The sequence below is a fragment of the Fopius arisanus genome, unplaced genomic scaffold (genome assembly GCF_000806365.1).
Source record: "Fopius arisanus strain USDA-PBARC FA_bdor unplaced genomic scaffold, ASM80636v1 scaffold00055, whole genome shotgun sequence".
Taxonomy (NCBI): domain Eukaryota; kingdom Metazoa; phylum Arthropoda; class Insecta; order Hymenoptera; family Braconidae; genus Fopius; species Fopius arisanus.
The window spans coordinates 112,363-130,662 of NW_011887794.1; the positions used below are offsets into that span (position 1 = coordinate 112,363).

General features: G+C 36.3%; 3 protein-coding genes across 6 annotated transcripts; 1 reads left to right on the top strand and 2 right to left on the bottom strand.

Annotated features, from left to right (window-relative positions):
- Nucleotides 1-234: 234 nt before the first annotated feature.
- LOC105268173 (uncharacterized protein CG5902) lies at nt 235-3,359 on the bottom strand. The gene is made up of 4 exons (XM_011307496.1): nt 2,878-3,359; nt 1,969-2,079; nt 1,575-1,780; nt 235-1,503 (listed from the first exon to the last, which is right to left on the bottom strand). Exons 1-4 carry the CDS (start codon nt 3,084-3,086, stop codon nt 1,337-1,339), a joined length of 693 nt encoding a protein of 230 aa, XP_011305798.1. The 5' UTR covers nt 3,087-3,359; the 3' UTR covers nt 235-1,336.
- Nucleotides 3,360-3,494: 135 nt separating this feature from the next.
- On the bottom strand, nt 3,495-7,464 carry LOC105268174 (zinc finger protein 423). Of its 4 annotated transcripts, none has more exons than XM_011307500.1 (3): nt 7,182-7,464; nt 6,821-6,932; nt 3,495-6,673 (listed from the first exon to the last, which is right to left on the bottom strand). In XM_011307500.1, exons 2-3 carry the CDS (start codon nt 6,921-6,923, stop codon nt 3,933-3,935), a joined length of 2,844 nt encoding a protein of 947 aa, XP_011305802.1. In that variant the 5' UTR covers nt 6,924-6,932; nt 7,182-7,464; the 3' UTR covers nt 3,495-3,932. The 4 variants fall into 4 exon arrangements, with proteins under 4 accessions (XP_011305802.1, XP_011305799.1, XP_011305801.1 ...); XM_011307497.1 differs by having other exon boundaries at nt 6,821-6,972; XM_011307499.1 differs by having other exon boundaries at nt 7,105-7,464.
- Nucleotides 7,465-10,004: 2,540 nt separating this feature from the next.
- LOC105268176 (organic cation transporter protein) lies at nt 10,005-18,203 on the top strand. The gene is made up of 8 exons (XM_011307501.1): nt 10,005-10,488; nt 13,097-13,304; nt 13,709-13,967; nt 15,671-15,969; nt 16,026-16,138; nt 16,492-16,706; nt 16,841-17,189; nt 17,263-18,203. The coding sequence occupies exons 1-8, from the start codon at nt 10,184-10,186 to the stop codon at nt 17,441-17,443; spliced, it is 1,929 nt and encodes a 642-aa protein (XP_011305803.1). The 5' UTR covers nt 10,005-10,183; the 3' UTR covers nt 17,444-18,203.
- Nucleotides 18,204-18,300: the final 97 nt, after the last annotated feature.

An 18,300-nucleotide genomic window follows, 5' to 3' on the forward strand; every position in this document is an offset into this window, starting at 1 on the left:
AGGAGGCTATATATTTTGCCGTGTTGAAGTACATTCTTTCCATAACTTTTGATAGAATTCTGATAATTTAATTTAAAAAAGGCCAGTGGTTTGATAATTTTTTTATATTTGTGGAGATATTTCCTGATTTTTTTTGTTCTCCATTAATATTGCTTGGACTCTGGATTAATTAATTAATCAATCACACACTGGAATGAGCCTCAATATATTTCGATGCAACTGTATTTCATATTGTGATGATCATTGATTATCACAATGATAAAATAATCACAATGAGATCGTCGCTTTGTTAGTATCTTAAAACGCCTATGTTAAATATTACTGAATACATTTTTTTCATTTAAGGGAACTATTTTGTTAATTAGTTTCTTCCAAAAATTATCGAATTCACGTGCAGACAATTCCATTCCCGGAGGTCAATGCCATCGAATTGATTAATTCCACATTCCAAATTCTTTTTTTATTTACTTACAAATATTTGGACTGAACCTTGGGCCCTAATTTTTATCCTCGAAGTACAAAATGGAGTTTTATTTATATTAATTGTCTCCATTCGTTGGCATTGACTCCAGGAACATCCACAAATCATTTATTGCTAAATTCTTTTATGATTTCTCTTGATTGATGATTAATCATTAATCCCCTGGGAAGAATTGAACAGAATTTTTCAGGGGTTTAATTAGTCTTAAGACAATTAGCACGTGAACAAGCAACACATTTCAACTAAAAACATTCATTCGAAAAATGAAGAGAACGCGCAATAAAATTCTTTCCAAGATTGAAAAAAAAATCGTGGATTAGAGAATTTTATTTATTATTTCTTTATTTAATCGAAAGTTATTTCCGCTATTTGCAATCATTAAACTTCACGTGCAGTCAGAAGCCGTTGGGAAGCAGATAATATATTCTCAAATGTCCTACGATTTTTCAGCGGAGTCAATGAATTTTGATATTTTTTCGTGAGCAATTAGAAACGTTTTAATCACCCTCGAATCCTCCCACCAAAATATTCATGAATTCTGAGTAAAGAATATAGGCACCACTTGAACCAACGAAAGGTCGTAAACAATAATTGCTGCCAGTGTCATTTTTTGCATTGAAATCTTTTCGAAATTTCCGCATATTCATCAGGTGGACTCGACTCATAAAAATCTCGCGAGGGATAATCGCGTGATGAAATTACACGAAGTTGCCCCTCAAGTCCCCTGGACTCAGTCCTGCATGACACCCCATTATTTAAGCCAAAATAATCGAGAGGACAGTCCAGTCTCGTTTCAATTGAATTTAATGGATTATTGTAACGTACACCGATGCCAAAGTATTTATTGGACATTTGCTAGCACCTGCGGCTCTGCCAGTGGGTCATGTACTCCTGATAGCTCACTGTTATTTTTTCACATTGGTAACGTTTTAATTTCAAACTACGACGAATTTCTGGTGTTACTATTCCTTTAAATCCACCTTTATGCAGGAGAGAATCTATTGTCTGTATCTGGTCCCATCCTGGACAGCAGAAAAAAAAATCGAAGATAATGAATTATAATTAATTAATGGAATATCCGGGAAATAATTACCTTGCTCCTCAGCAACATCGGGCAGGTACGTAGCAGTTCTTTTATTGCCTTTCTCGTTGTGGAATTCAATGAGAATACCGTGAGTTCCCAATTCCCAGTCTAAGTAATCAACGCCATCCTCGAAGTGCCGAAGAATCGAGACACTTACGTGTAATCGGGGAAGCTCGTCTCGAGTTATCGGGTTGAACCGGGAGTCCTTAAAAGCACTGGAACAAATAAATCATTATAAAATGCAAAACCAAATTTTTTCAATTTTGTTAAACAACGGATAATCTCGGGATCTATTGGTTTTACGAAAAAATTACATAACATCTTGTTTGTCGAGAATTTCATTGGCTACGGAAAAGTCCTCTGAGGCTTTTCTCGTCAGTTGACAGTTTCTGTAATAATTTACCTCGTAGCTGCGTATTCCCTGAGTCCTGCATGCAATTGCATTGCATTAAACGTTCCAATGCAACCCCTCAACCTCATGTCTTTTCCGATTGTCCATGTCACAAATAAAGGGCTGGAAATGATTTGCATAAATTATTTGCATAAATTATTTGCTCAATAATTTTATCAAAACAATCGCTTTTAAAAGCGCAGTAATTTAATAAATTATTGGTAAAGAAAAAACACCTCGCGAAACTACCCCCACCTCATAGGAACATGTAATGAATACTTGCTCTCATTATCCAAATATGGAAAAGTGACGTCATACAATTGAAAAAAATTCATACAAAGGAAAATTCAGGGACGTGGGGATGCAGATGTCGTCTTCGTTCTAACACGAGACAGAGATAAAGATGGCGGTAAGAAAGTGAAAACGCAACAGACAAACAAAGGATTAATAAAGAAAGATTGTCAATAGTGATGAGATAAGCGAGAAGTCTCCTAAGAATTTCCTGGAAATAAAGAATAACAATGGAATAAAGAGAAAGCCCAGAAGGAACGTTTCTCGCTGGATTTCAAATAGCTCGATATCAGCTGAGTGAAAAATTGCCATTTTTTTTTCATTTTCAAGATAATTTCAACGGCTTTAAAACGAAATTTTATTCTTTGAAATCTCAGTGTTCGTTACAGAGATAAGGAACATTTTGAGACATGAGATTTTTTTTTTAAGAATTCAAATTTATTCGATTCTTTATTTAATAACTCAAGAACGGCTGAGTGAAAATTATTGGTGTTTTCTTTTATTTCAAAGGTAACTTTCCGAGGTGTCGAATGAAATAAGATTTATGAAAATCGTATCGTTGGCTCAGGAGATATCTCACAGTTTCGGGGGTTGCTTGTTTTTTTATTGGGAAAATGGTAAAGATCTTACAATGCTTCGTTGCTGAAGGCAGGTGATTTTGGTGGATCAAGCTGATGCAGCTGATGATACAAAACATCGAAACAATAAAAACCCATTTCAGGATGAACAATTGACAATGTCTTAGTTCCATGACCATTGGTGAGAGATGTTCCATTACAAACTAAACTCGACGAGTTGCTCAATTTTTGTTTCTTCGTTCCACAATCACTGGATGCCATTTTAGTAAGTGTTCAATTGACAATTGATGATGATGATTAAGAATTGTTTTGTGACCGAGACAGAAGAGACACAACGGACAGATCTGCACGGTCCACCGAGAGGAGTGGGACTAAAGAGGATTGACTAAAGTAGAGGTTCAGGTCTGGAGGTTTGATTGACCCCAGAGGCATCGTAGTACTGCACCCCAAGAGAGGGAGGGCGCCACACGGAATGAAGGTGTCGTCCTGTCAACCGACTAATTAATTTACTAAGTAATTGCCTCAGTAGCAGTCTCGCTGTCAAAGGGATCAGTCGACAGGGTGAATGTTATTTTCTGCGTTAGGAAATTGGTATTCACTGAAATTTTGGCAGTGTTGGAGGATTTAGGATTTTGCATCATCAGAGATTGCAATAATAAAAATAAAAAATTTATCATTATCACTCATTTATTCTCCTTCGACTTCAGACACTTTCTTCATCGGATGCACTCCGTAGACTTCAAAAACTTTAATATCAAAGATATAAAAATAGCTTATCAAATAGCGAGACAGACTGACAGATACTGGGGGCCCTGATTCGTTGATAAAATCTTATCATCAAGACCCTCCCCAACCAAATAAGAACGATTTCATCCAGTCCTAATCCTTGGGACTGAGGCCGTTTTTCTTAAGAAGAAACATAATCTTATATTTTGTAATTTACTATATCTGCGGTATTTACACTCTGGCCATTGCAAATGGCTAATATCATAAAATAGATTATCAAAAGAAACTTCCATGACAAAATAATTCGACATTCGCAAGAAATAAAAAAATATCCAATACAATCTCTAAAGAAACGAATAATTGCTTTTTGAAAAAATGCACTCAGCCCGCAGCTTTCCTCGAATTTACAACCCCTCCATCGACAATCCGAAAATTTTTATCTCCCCCCTGACCCTCTCTAGAATCCCGATTGGCCCTATGAATATTCTTCACCTTCTCCTCCAAATCACGAATTAAAATGGTTTTTTTAAATTTTTTCCCTAGCCAGCCGCAAACCTCTCCAGTTTCAGCGAGGGCCAGCAAAATTTTATCTGCAACCCACATATAAATCTCCGCAGACTGATGAACCGAATTTTTATGCTCAAAGGCCTCCAAGACATCACCGAACCGACGATTACACAGAACGCAGAATAAATCGTGAGTCTCTACATAATGGCACTTATAGGTATGGGAATTATCAAACCTCTGTTGACACTGGGAGCAGAGAACACCACCAGATTCCTCAAGTCGGTACCTGGAGTATTGAAGAACAGACGTGACGAAGTCTTTACTGTACTCCGCAATAAATCTCCTAGTTCCATCTTTGATATCTCCACCAGTCCCTCCACCTTTTCCTCCATCTTCTTCCCTATCAAGAACATGACTCATGACATGATTGAGGATTTGGTGACTGTGCACCCACCGAGAGCACAATCTGCAGGACTTCAGGTCGTGGATTGTCTCCAAGTGCTGAATCAACTCGTCAGAAGTCTCCCAGAGGCTCTGGCATACGTCGCAGCGATGGGATTTCACGTCGTCCATCCAATTTCTGTCGGCATCCCTGTCGTTGTTATTGTTTTCACCATCATCGCTCCCCTGGACATCGCAATTTTCCAGGATGTGACGATTCATCATGGATTTCGTGAGGAAATTTTTCTGACAAGCTGGACAGGCATGGGTTCCTGAATCCTCGAGGTGATTTTTTTGATTGTGGAACAGGAGCTCCTCTGAACTCTTGAATACTTGGTTGCATCCTCTGCAGGTGAAAGATGTTGCAGTGATGCAGAGGTGATTGTTCACCATGGAAATGGAAGTCAAGATTTTGCAGCAGTTGTCGCAGATATGAATCCCTGAATCGTCCCGATGGACGAGATATTTATGAGTGAGGAGAATATTCTGGCTTCTGAAGGGTTTAAGACACTCAGGACAACTCAAGACTTCCCTGACGGGGGATAAAGCCTCTGGAGAGCTCTCGTTGATTTTCTGGATGAGACTCAGATGCTTCGCCAGATCTCCCACGGTGTTGAAGACTTTCTTGCATCTAGGACAGGATCTCAAGGATTTTCCCTTCGATTTATTACGCGAGGGATTTTTTTTGGGATCCCGTTCCTGGAGTTTTGATGGAATGGGAAGTATTTTACTGATGGTTTGTCTTTCCACGTCTTTTACTGAATTCTTTTTCACCTCGATACGTGATACAGTAGTGACGAGGGATTTGTGGTCCTTCTGGAGCTTCTCCAGGTACAGAGATGTCTCCAGGTCGAAATTTCTGGAGTCTTGTATGATCTTGGGGGGTTTCTTAAGGGTGGGGACAGATTTTGACTCCTCAGAAGCTGTGGAGTCCGTCGAGGTGACGTCTGGGGTCAGAAGATTTCTCAACAGTGAATCGGAGTCCTTTGGGAGTTCAGGAGATGCCAAGGATTCTTCAGGCTCTGGAAAATCTTTAGTGGAACTTGGAGCTTCCTCTGGAATTTCCATCTCCAGAAATTCGTACTCTTCATAATCCTCGGGCGAATCCCCAGGTGTAAATTCTTTCACTTTCTCCTGATTATTTTTAATCTGAAGGAGGTAATCATCCATTGCTGCTTCACAGTCATCAGAATCTCCAGTGGCAGAGGGTTTTTTCATTTCTGCAGTTAATCTTCTCTTTGATTTTTCATTTGAACTCAATTTACTGAGGGGCCATTGGTCTGGGAGAGATAGACCTTTCGTTTTCTGATGCTTCATGTGAAATTTTAATCGTGAAATACTTGTTGGTACTCGTCTTATCGAGTTCGTGTGGCCCTTGTTGAAGTGCCGAAATAATTCCTTGACAGAAGGAAATTTAATGGCGCAAAAATCACAGACAAATCCTCTCGACATGCGAGTACTGCAGGATTTCGGCCAACGCCTGGCGATCAGATTCTCAGGGACTGTTGCGTAGCAAGCGGGCAAATCTCTTCGATTTATCTCCGAAATATTCGGAATCTTGTGGATGCTGTACAGATGTTGCTCCAGGGGTCTGTACAAGGAGAACTTCTCACTGCACATTGGACAGCTGTAGTCTTTCCTGGGGTAGCCACTGCAGTTGATGACGTCTCCGTAGAGATCTTCTTTTGTGCATCTGCACGTGACGTGAACGTATGTTACGTGTCTTTGGAGGGACTCAAAACTGGAGAATCTTACGTAACACTCGAATGGGCATTTCAGGGAGGGACTCGTTGGATCGTAGGATAGTGAATCGAAAATTTGCCTGCACATGCGACAATGGGGCCTGGGCAAGGGGATACTGTCGTTCTCCCAGGGTCCTGGGGGTTTTTCTCTCCCGTGAATTTTTGAGGAGCCATAACTGTCTAGGGGCTCTGGAGTTGGTGGTCGGTTTTTTGGTGACGGCTCTGGCAGGAAGTCGAAGGTATCGATCACTCCATCGTTAATATCCCCATTCCACGCCTCTGAGTCGTTGTCGTCGAGGAACAAATTATTTCTCTCAACTCCTGGGGTTGACGTGTTGTCAGCTTCCCTTTCTGAAATGCTCCATGATGACTTCCAGACTGGTTTGTAAAATTTCTTTGGCCTCCTCCTTTTTCCAGGTCTTAAAGGCTTCACTGATAAATAATCAAATTGATTAATTAGTATTTAGTAAATGTGAATATGTAATTAATTGTTAAAAGTATGATTTATCTGTGTGGTGAATAAATTAGTTGAGGGAGAATGAAAAATCTGAGTGGAGATTGAAAAAAAATGATATTTACCTGGACCAATTAATAATTCTCTTCCAATTCCCAAAGATTCCTCAGCTTTGGGAATTATGAGTATCGGACAAATCTGTGGATTGGAATTCGTCATGTTTTCCATCGTTTGCACCTGATTATATTCAAGAAATGATTAATCAGGGCTCTGCAGTCTGCGATAAATAAACGAAAATAAAAATCAATGATTCGGGCATTTGACTCGTTGTCCATCAGTTTTTCAGATAAAACGTCATAATGTACGTATTGCAATCATTATTTTGGAAATAACAACAAAGAAACCTAACCTCGTAGTGCAGAAGGCGGGAAGAAAGCAAAGAAAGTCCTCAGGTTGAAATGTCAGTTGATTTTCAAATGAAATTACCTCTTATTTTTGTATTGATTAAACAATTCGGATGGTTGCGTGCTATTGTTTAGCAACAATTGAATGCTCGAACGATTGTTTAACATTGGGTTCTGTCTGCCACGACAGAATAGGAATCTTGATACCTTATCGACTGTTCGAGATATCGATATATTCAGACTTGATTTTCAATCATTCAAACCGATATTTTTCCTCGATATTTCGATTGTACCCATTTTTTTCTTTTTTTTCTCTTTTTTTAAACCAAAACTTTGATTTTTCTGGTTATATATATCGATGTGATGAATGAGGGGTCGATCTGGTCGATATATTATCGATACCTCATAATATCGATATATTAATATTCGATTGTTAATATTCTGCATCGATATATATGTTTTTTTAATTAAATTTTTTTTATTTTTCTTTTTTGGGTGGATTAATATTTAATTAATGATTAATTAGGTAATTGATTAATTGAGATCTCGTAGAATTCCATTCCCCGCGAGAATTCGAGAGGATTCATCTCTTTCTGATAAAAATTATTAATCCCCTGAAATTTATTAAATAAAAAATTCCGAAATGAATTGTTCATCTTTTCTCTTATAATTACAATTATTTTTACACTATCCTAGGTATTTTATTTCTCTTAATAATTTGCAATGACAAAACAAGAAAATTTCCATCTTCGCAAGGATATTGAATCACCTAATAGCCTAGGCAATTGAAATCTGAAAACGGAAGACAGTTTCCACAATTGATCCCCTGACTCTCACGTTCCCAATGTTCACTCATGAACATATTCCATTTTTATTAACAATCACGAATGCCCAGTGATTTTCAGCGAAACTCATTCATTCCTCAATAAAAAATCAATCCTTGATAACCGGAGATCTTCGGAATTTCTGTTAAAAATCCAGAAGTCATTGTTTATTGAGTGAATACATTTTGTTTATTGTTCCCCTGACAATCGGGCTATCGGAATTATACGATATACGGTTCAATTATCTCGACTGTTACGCGCATTCTTCCGTTTGCATAACTTTTTGTTAAATAAAATTTTACAGCGCGGATCAGAGGAGAATCTGTCTACCAGATTTTTCTTTCAATGACTAGACGCTAAGACTATTGTAAATTGAAGTCTGGAGGCCATTTTGCAGTATATTTACTGATTCTGCCATTGAATTGTCACATTAATACAATTAATTCCGTTATTTCTTAAATTTATTTTTTATTCCCTCCGTTTTAATCAATTTTATTTCATACGTTACATTGACCCGATTGTCGTGGATATAAATCATTCGTCGATCTCAAGTTCAATCGGAAATAAAAAATTTCATAAATTCCTTCGATCGGGTAATTGCCGTTTTTTCTATTCCAATTAGCGCAAACTGTTAATTAAAAATTTCTGACAATTTAGGAATACAGAGGTGTCAACAAACTTTTTCGAAAATCAACATCCGGAAATTTTTAATTGTCAAAATTGCATTCGATTAATTCCCAATTTTTCAAATCCTCAATTAATTAATATCCAACTAAATTTTCCCTTGCGATTAAATTCTCCCTTTAATTACATTTTTCAATTATTTATTTTTCTGTTGAACACATGACATTCTGCGATCAAGACCTTATTTTTTCCTCATTTTATTGAAACAAATAATTGCAAGGAAGTGATTCAATTACTCATTAATCCCATGTGGGGTGCATTCAATCAATCAGTAGAAATAATTTTCCATTAATGACCAAAGAGAGATGAAGATCTATAAAAAAAATATTCCTCAGTTTCGCGTTTTTAATTGCAATGGGAAGTGAAGTTAATCAAGGTCAATTAATTTTAATGCCGAGCAATTCCTCAAGTGTAAATGACACTGACGTTCCCGGAAAATCTTTTTTTTTTTCTCGGGAATTCGTCTCCCGGAAAGATAACAACAATTGATCCTTCACCACACAATTATTGATCTGATAATCAATAGATTAACAGGTAACCATTTACCCCGTGATAATATTCTCCATTATTTTCAGGACAAGTAAATAGTTTTATCAATTTTATCATCGTCGTTAGTCTGACGATCTATTTTTAACATCTCCTTCAATTATTACTATTAATTACTGCAAACAATTGGCAGACTGAACGATTAATGATTTCCCCTAATTGAAATCGCTGTTTAATTTCGTAATAATACATGAAGATGAAAAAATCCTCAGGATTCACTCTCGTAATATTTTTAACATCAATTTTCCGGGTTTTATAACTCGACGTACGTGTGAACAAAGCAAAACTATTTCAACTGTCGTCTACAATATTATCTCAGAGTATTAAAAAAAATGTTGCATCAATTTTTGATGGAAAATTCCGCTGACATCTTGTCGCTGAAAATTCAGAATAAATTTCCGCTCACTTGTCTCTTTAAATAAACCATAACAAATGTAATTACAAATATTCATAAAAAAGGGGAAAGGAATTTCCCGGCAGAAAATTCCAGAGGGTTATAGAAAAATTGAAAGAAAAATACTGAAATTAATAAACAATAGACTTTAAGTAGAAATTAAAAATATTTATAATATTTATATTTTCTATAATCTCATCAGATTTTTTTCCATTTTCCAATTTCCTCATGTTTAAATAAAAAATGACGAATATGATGAGAATTAAAAGTTAAGATTTTTTTTTTCGAATCCAAAGAAGCAAAAGTGATTGGACAATTTGTGCCAATGAACTTCTCACCTCCGATAAATCCCCGTAAAACATTGAATTCTCTTTCATATTGACGAGAAAAAAAAAATAGGTGGGGGAAAATCACCTAGTGCCGGTGCCGATAAAGAGTGAACACGAGTCGAGCCGAAGCAGTGGAGTTAGGGAGTCATAATTCATCAGCATCAATCAGTCAACAAATCATAAAAAAATTTTAAAAAAGTGAGATGGAAGTCGGTGAAAAGAGTGAGAGTCCAAGTGAAGTGAAAGCCTCCGGATAAGAACTCAAATTCCAAAAAAGAACTCAAGTCCAAAAGAATCAGATTAAATAATGGAGTGCCCCAAGGAGGGCAACGAGGTCCTCAAGGAGAATCCCAATGGCTCCAAGGGATTGACTCAGGATCAGGTGGAGAAAGTGGAAAAAAAGGGAAAGGATGACGGCAATGACATGGACTTTGATGATCTTCTTCCTTATGTTGGGGAGTTTGGACTCTACCAGAAGATTCTCTTCGTCCTCATGGTACCTTTTGCTTTTTTCGTCGCTTGGGTCTACTTCAGTCAGATATTTATCACTCTGGTACCAGCTGATCACTGGTGTCGGGTGCCTGGTCTTGAGAATCTCACGGATCAGCAGAGGTGAGATGATTAAGGGAGATGATTCGCTACTGATTAATACCGATAACAATCTCCATAGCCGATTTAATCTCCTGATGAATTTGTCGATCAGGTATCAGCGCACCTTGGGATATAGAACTCCAGGGGTCGATTTTGTGGATTGATGATGACGAGTCATCGATCGGTCGGAATTAATTGCCAGTTGAAATTCAAGCCGTCGATTTCGCTGGTTAATTACTAGAAATCCGCGGATTTTCACCTGTGAAAGTGCATTTGCATGATTTTTTTTTCATCTCGCATAATTAAATTATAAAAAATGATTTTTTGAATTTTTGTCGTGTCAATTAATTATCTATTTCAATTTCAAAACATACGAAAACAAAATGGTCTTGAAAAAAAGCAGATCTCAAGGACAAATTAAGAACAATTAAAACATCTCGATGAGTTTTCCAGAAATATGCGTTATTCTACCGCACGTCAACAATTAATTAATCCAGTAGTTGACACGCGTTTGTATCCTAAATAATCACAATTACAGAGATTAATTAGGCGGAATGGAAGAGCTGGAATGCAAAATTTACTTCATTGATCGGAGTTATCATTGCCGGAACAATGACTTTTTTTTTATTTAATAATCTGAACTTGGAAAGTCCTCTCACAGTGATAACCCCTGATGGATATTTTTATAACACTTATTGATTTTCTTTTTTGTACTTCGCCTTGCTTCACTTGCATGCTAATTTTATTGGCAATTTACTTACGCTGTGGTGGACGTTGATATTGGTTTTTAATGAAGGAAAATGCTCGTGTATGTGTTACGGAGTTTTATATGTTGATAAATAATAAAAATATGAAAAATTACTCGGGCCAAGGTGATTACGAGAATTTCTCTCAAGAAAATCTCTGAGGTCCTTTTTCTCGATATTAAATATATCATTATATCATCAGATTTTTTTGGGATTCCCAAGGGCTAATGGAGGGAAATTCAAAAAATTTATTGATTCTTTTGAATTTACGGACTAGCGCCCTTGCAGATTTTGCGACCCGTGGAAATTCAGGAGCTATAAATAGTTTCTATTTATTCCTCCTGAACTTTTCACCATCGCCCCATGAATTTTCCTCGCCATTGGTACCGGTTAAATGTCAGATTACCGCAATTTCTAGAGTAAACTGATAAATACGGAATTTCAAATAGTCGAGTGTGAAAATTATCGTGTTTTTATCGAATCAACGAAATGTCACCTTGAATTCTGAATGAATATTTCAAACGCAATGCAAAATCCCATGACATTTTCCTGAAGACAAGACAAAAAAAGATCCGTCAATGATTGATTGATAAATCGATGATTTACCAATCAATTAATTCACAAAATTTCAATAACTCCTGAATAATCAAACAAATTCCTCGGAATCTAAGACAGATACCGAAATTTTCATGGATACCTTTTTCATAGCTGTCATTTCAGGCTTCAAAAAAGGTTATACCAAAAAATTCGTTATCTCTCTCGGATTTCAAGGTATTCCTCAAAAACTGAAGATGCGGACTGCAGCCTTTTTCGTTTTCCTCCGCGGACTTGATTTTGCGACAAAAAAAAAATTATTTCATTGATATTCAGCATAAATTACAAATTCCTTAAGCAATCCTTGCGATAATGAATGAAAGTTCAAGAAACTATTAATACCGCAATGATTTTCCACATTCCTCTGTACCCCGTGTATTTTTTTTCTCGTCATTTCCATTGAGAAAAAATTCTCCGAGAAACCACTGATACCTCAGTAATAATTAAAAATCTAATTACCGCACTGACGTGGACGCATGTCAGTCAGTCGATGTACGAAAATTGATTTTCTTTGTCTTCAATTGAATAATCGCCTCTGCAAAACCTTCGCATAACCAATGAGAGCGTGAAGGCAAAAAAATGCGTTCACGCGTATTTCGACATCAAGTGTTACGTTTAATGTCGAGTAATTTCATGTCGAGTGCATTAAAAAAAAATATCATGAAGATTCCCCGCAATTACCGCCCCCTCCAATTTTTAATTAATTTCAAGAATTATCGCTTTAAATTCCACATTTAATCAATCGAAAAAAAATCAGACGATCGATGTCATTATTAATTGCATTTTTTACTGAATAATTAATAATTATGTAAATTTGAATAATGTAAATTGATGGGATCGTGAATGTTTATTGATATTAATTAAAATGGTTGAATATTTATGTGAATATTTGGAAAACATAATAATTCGATAATTTTTCCGCAAATTGATAACAATTTAATTGATAAGAAATTCCTGAGTTGTAAAGGAATTTGTTATTGTTTTCCCATTATTGTTGGCATTCTTCTGCGATTTGTTTTATGAAATGGAATGCAAAGGCGCGCCTGAAGGAGTCCAGTGAAAAATCGGGGGAGTGTAATTAATTGCTAATCAATTAGTCAATTGCGTGATAATTTTAAAAAGTCAAGGACACGATGGGAAAAAAGGATTGATGAGGATAAATGAGGAATCAATTAAATTGCAATCATCATCGATACCGATCATTCCTTTCTAATTTAAATATGGAAGAACCGATTGGATAAGGACATGAATGTCGATGAATTTTGTATTCACGATGAATTCAATTACAGAATTGCGCTGACAATACCACCAGCACGTGATGGCGATGAGGCGAGTTCCTTGGGCTTTTCAAAATGCTTCATGTACAGTGTTAATTTCACGGAATTGTTGGCGAACAGAACAATTTTAATTGCCGATCCATCATGGCCGACGCAAAAATGCCAATTTGGATGGGAGTACAATTATACCGATGTACCGTACGAAACAGTTGCATCTCAGGTAAATCCTGATAATTGAAAAATTTTTATTTGTCCAACAAATTAAAAATATTATTGCTGCAACAAATGACTTCAGTCACAATTCCTCTGAATTTTTAATTATATTTTATTATTTAATTATATTTTAATTATATTATTATATTCGATTAAAAAATGTCACCAAATTATTTATTCCGTCTGACAGTTAAAGAATATTATTGATTTTCTTAATTGATTTATTTATTCGCAATTAACAATTCCACTGAGATTTCATATTTATTTATGATTTCTCCAATTGCAAGTGTAATAATAATATTTATAAATTTATATTTATTTAATATTAAAATTAGTCGGTACAGGTTATGGAAATTCATGAAAATTCATGATAATTTTTTATTTTTAATATTGATTCCTTTCTTTTTTAAGTACGATTGGGTCTGCGAGCAGGCGGCATTGCCCACTATCTCTCAAAGTATTTTCTTCGTGGGTGCAATTTTTGGTGGATTGATATTCGGATTCATAGCTGACAGATATGGAAGAATTCCCGCACTTGTTGGATGCAACATTGTCGGCTGCATTGCCGGATGCTTCACAGCACTCGCCACCAATTTCTGGCTCTTCACCCTCTGCCGATTTTTCGTGGGATTCGCCTTCGATAATTGCTTCACAATGATGTACATCCTAGGTAATTAAAATCATCAATTCACCACCAAAATATCTCCTCAATAATTAAATTACCTTTTTAAATTATTTTTTGCATTAACATCTAATCATTTAATTTCTATAAATCATGGATTTCAATTGCGGTTACAATTGTAATTCGAATCTGGACGAGAATTTATGGAAAATTACGTAAAATGGGTGAATAGCAATTTTTCGGGAATTTTTCGGGAATTTTTCGGGAATTTTTCGGGAATTTAAAAAAAAAAGACAATTGCAAATGAAAAAAACCTGCGAATGTAGGCGGTGACAGCGACCTTGGGGATAGTTGAGGAAGGGAAAAAAGACCGTCACACTTGTACGATTAGTGTTCACCTGCAATTGTACTTGTACATTAAAATAGCGCCTTCTCCAGTTCCGGCGACATTCGAATCGAGAGGAAGTGAAGGTCACACCCAAAGTCTTTCCGATCCAATTGGTTTCTTCACTCTCCTTTCCTCATTTTTTTAATCTCAATGATCATTTTTTCTATTCTCTCGTCATTAGCTCATGGTACCTGTCATAGTCAGGGTCGTCAACTCATTAACCACGAGATTATCTGCTTTATCCAATACTGCATCTTGAAATTGTTGACTTTTACGAGATCAAAACGGGGTCATTGGACTTTCAGCTGTTGATTACTTGATTGATAATAATTGATAGGGGAAAATCTAACGAGTTTATTCATTTATCCAGTATTTTAATTGTCTCCTCTGGAATCAAATGGACAAGCAATTAAATAATTATCGATATTTTTTTCACGTTTTCATTATTTATTTACACATTTACAATTGGCGATACTGTATAATTATACCCGTGTGACAGTGGAGAACAACTCGACACTCTTCCATATCCAATTTCCTCGTTACAATTTAACGAGCGCACGTGCACGAAACGAATTGTCATGTGAAAATATTTCCCATTGCAAACGACATGAACGAATAATTCATAACAGCAGCAATTATTCGATAACTAATTACCCAGAATATAAACATTAAAGATTTCTTTCAAAGTCCTTGGGATTTTCCCCTAGTTCGCTCTGCAAAATAATTAACAATTGCAATTCTTAAATTATCAAATAACCGAATAATCCTCTTCTTTGAAATAATTTTTTCTAGTTGCGCAAACATTTTATTATTTTTTCATCAGCAACTGATTGTCTCATCGACAAGTCCAATGAAATTTGCGTAATGCATTGAGAGTGAATGAACCGTAATTCATCCTTTCCCGGTACTGATGATGCGTCGATGTGACGTATCGTCTAGTCATTTTTCCATCATTATCTTAATTGGATGGATTTCACAATGGAATTGTGAAAAATAAATACCCGCGGCGGTTCTGGCGACCTTCTGACAATTAACGGTTCTCAGATTAATCTTTTGGTTATTGTTCTGTCTCTGACAGGTTCAAAGATTAATTCAAGGCCCTTCTGAGTTTCCACAAAGATAATTATTCTATAAAATCATATTTCTTCAAAACAGTGATGTTTATTTAAAAACACAAAAAAAGTAATTAAAAAAGAATTCAATTGAAAATTTTTCATGTATATACAAATATATATATATATATAATTTTTCAAATAATTCCAATACACATAGCAATATTCTTTAAAAAATCCGATTAAACATTTTTTTAAATAAAAAAAATATAGAATTAAAATTTATTTAAAAAAAACATTTTTTTTCTCAGTTCTTGAATATGTGGGACCAAAATGGCGAACATTCGTAGCGAATATGTCGATAGCTTTGTTCTTCACATTCGCGGCATGCATTCTCCCCTGGATTGCATATTTTCTCGCTGACTGGCGAATGACTTGCATAGCAACATCATTACCACTGTTACTGGCAATTGCAACACCCTGGTTTGTACCAGAGAGCGCCAGATGGTTAGTTAGTATGGGTCAAGTCGACAAGGCCGTTGAGATCTTGAAGAAGTTTGAGAGAATCAACGGCACCAGAGTACCCGCCAGCGTGTATCGACGTTTCAAGGTAATTATCCTAATGACTCAATAAATCTTGATTCACAGCCATTGATTTTATTCTAGGAAAGCTGCGAGAGAGCTAGAAAGGCGGAGGAAGCTGAGAACGGATATTCAGTCATTGATCTGTTCAAGAGCCCGCGACTCCGTAGAATTACTATTTTATTAATTATCATTTGGTTAGTATCAATTCCCTAATTACGACTACAATTTTCTTCTCCTTTTTCATATTTATTCCATATCAAAGTCCCTGATTTCGGCAACAATACGTCACTTTAGGAACACCCCCTCCAAGATGGCGCCACCCACACGGCGGGTCTCCACCTCGCACCTTTAAGTGATGATTAAAATGACTCATTATCGATTAATGACTGGAAATTAGTCTCATTTTGTTCTTGGAATGTGAACAATTTTATAAAACCATTCTGGCGTCGTTTCCCTTGTTTTTTAGCTGAGAATTCGCTGTTTGAATTTTCGCGAGCAGTCTTTCCGGGGATGTTGACTGAATTTGATTAATTTCTTCTTTCCACAGGATGGCAATATCCCTCGTGTTCGACGGTCACGTGCGTAACGTCGACAACCTGGGCTTAAACGTTTTCGTGACATTTACAATAGCAGCAGCTACTGAATTACCTGCGGACACGTTATTGACACTAGTCCTTGATCGATGGGGACGCAGGTGGCTTGCGTGTGGCTCAATGGTTGTTTCTGGAATATTCAGTATCTGGGCCTGTGCTGTCACAAATAGTGAGTCCCCACTTCTCAACGCATTCCAATAAAAATTAATATAAAAAAAAAATTTTTTTATAAAAAAAAATAAAATTTTTTAAAAAATGTAAAAAAAAAATTGCTGAATTCTATTTCTTAATCGAAATCTCTAGACATGTATGCAGCATCGCTTGCGATTCTGGGTAGATTCTGCGTCAACATATCGTACAATATTGGACTGCAGTATGCAGCAGAATTGCTGCCGACGGTGGTGAGGGCTCAGGGTGTTGCCCTCATCCATACCATGGGATATGTTGCTAGTATAGCAGCGCCATTCGTCGTTTACATCGCCATTATCTCACCTATTCTTCCGCTTTTACTTCTTGGGGTTTTTGGTATTGTTGGGGGAATTCTTGCGTTATTGCTACCCGAGACTCTTGATAAGGACTTGCCACAGACTCTCCAGGATGGGGAGGAGTTCGGGAAGGAGCAGGGATTGTGGGACATGCCTTGTTTGATGAAGTGAGTAACGGAATTCTTTTTTTTTTGCGTGGTCGGATATAAATTTGATTTTTCAATGGTGCGCTCTCTTTAGGAAAGCGGAGGATGAGAAACAGAGACCTGAAATCATCAGACACTACAGGACTGGCAGCTTGAGGAGCAATTTTGGGACATCACTTCGTGGAGAAGCTTTCAGGAGCAGCATGATCCAGAGGTCTAGTATTAGGTCGCGAAAAGGGGCCCCCAGCTCACCTGTCGAGGTCGTCAGGCTGTGATTTAAGGATAGAATTGCAATTATCAAATTTTTTTACTCTCTCACGTCAAAAATTATGCATAGCGTATCTCTGAGAATTTCTATAATCCTTGTAATGATATTTTGATCGATATTTTGTGACTTGCATCGAAAAAATAAAGGGAAAAGCTCGTCGTCACGTATCAATGAATTGAATAGAATAATTTGAAGCTGTCGTGTTATAATTCTATCGGTTTCAGATTTTTCTACTGAATTTTGATGACAAAAGTCACAAATACCTGGTAGATATAATTTAATTAATTGCTCTCCCAATAATCAAAGCATTAATTCAACATCCACTTTAAGAACTCATATCTGAACTTCAGTTCACTTCACGATATTCTTTGATTGATCGATTCACAGGTTAATCAATCAGTTTGAATCACTCGTTGGCACTTCGTTTCGGTTGTCTGATTTAGATATTTTTCGATGGATGAAAAATATGTACGACAGATTCGAAGCTCAGAAAATAGTTTTTATTCTCGGAGTAAACGAAATTAGAACGCATCCATATGTAAATTATAATTTGTTGTAGGATTGTACGATTAAACGAAAATAAAATGATATAATTGGAATTATTAAAACGTCAACAGGTGTTTTGCAAGTGGACGCCGAGTAATCGAATACAATAACATTTTAACATTCTGTATCACTCAGTATCGTATTTCGATCAGTGTTCACACCGTTAATTGTTAATAACTATAATCGCTAATCATTACTGATTATTTTTAATGCATTGTATATTACAGTTGTAAACATTAAAATTTATTTTCCATGAAATTCGCAGCAGTTGATTGAAATAATTATAAATCTATTAACGCACAAAGTATTTTTTAATGA

Coding starts and splice junctions, on each gene's coding strand:
- LOC105268176 (XM_011307501.1), top strand. CDS start 10,184: ATGGAGTGCCCCAAGGAGGGCAACGAGGTCCTCAAGGAGAATCCCAAT. Junction 10,489..13,096: donor AATCTCACGGATCAGCAGAG/GTGAGATGATTA, acceptor ATTCAATTACAG/AATTGCGCTGACAATACCAC. Junction 17,190..17,262: donor GACATGCCTTGTTTGATGAA/GTGAGTAACGGA, acceptor CGCTCTCTTTAG/GAAAGCGGAGGATGAGAAAC.
- LOC105268174 (XM_011307500.1), bottom strand. CDS start 6,923: ATGGAAAACATGACGAATTCCAATCCACAGATTTGTCCGATACTCATA. Junction 6,674..6,820: donor AGAATTATTAATTGGTCCAG/GTAAATATCATT, acceptor ATTATTTATCAG/TGAAGCCTTTAAGACCTGGA.
- LOC105268173 (XM_011307496.1), bottom strand. CDS start 3,086: ATGGCATCCAGTGATTGTGGAACGAAGAAACAAAAATTGAGCAACTCG. Junction 2,080..2,877: donor GCCTTCAGCAACGAAGCATT/GTAAGATCTTTA, acceptor AATCATTTCCAG/CCCTTTATTTGTGACATGGA. Junction 1,504..1,574: donor CGATGTTGCTGAGGAGCAAG/GTAATTATTTCC, acceptor TCTGCTGTCCAG/GATGGGACCAGATACAGACA.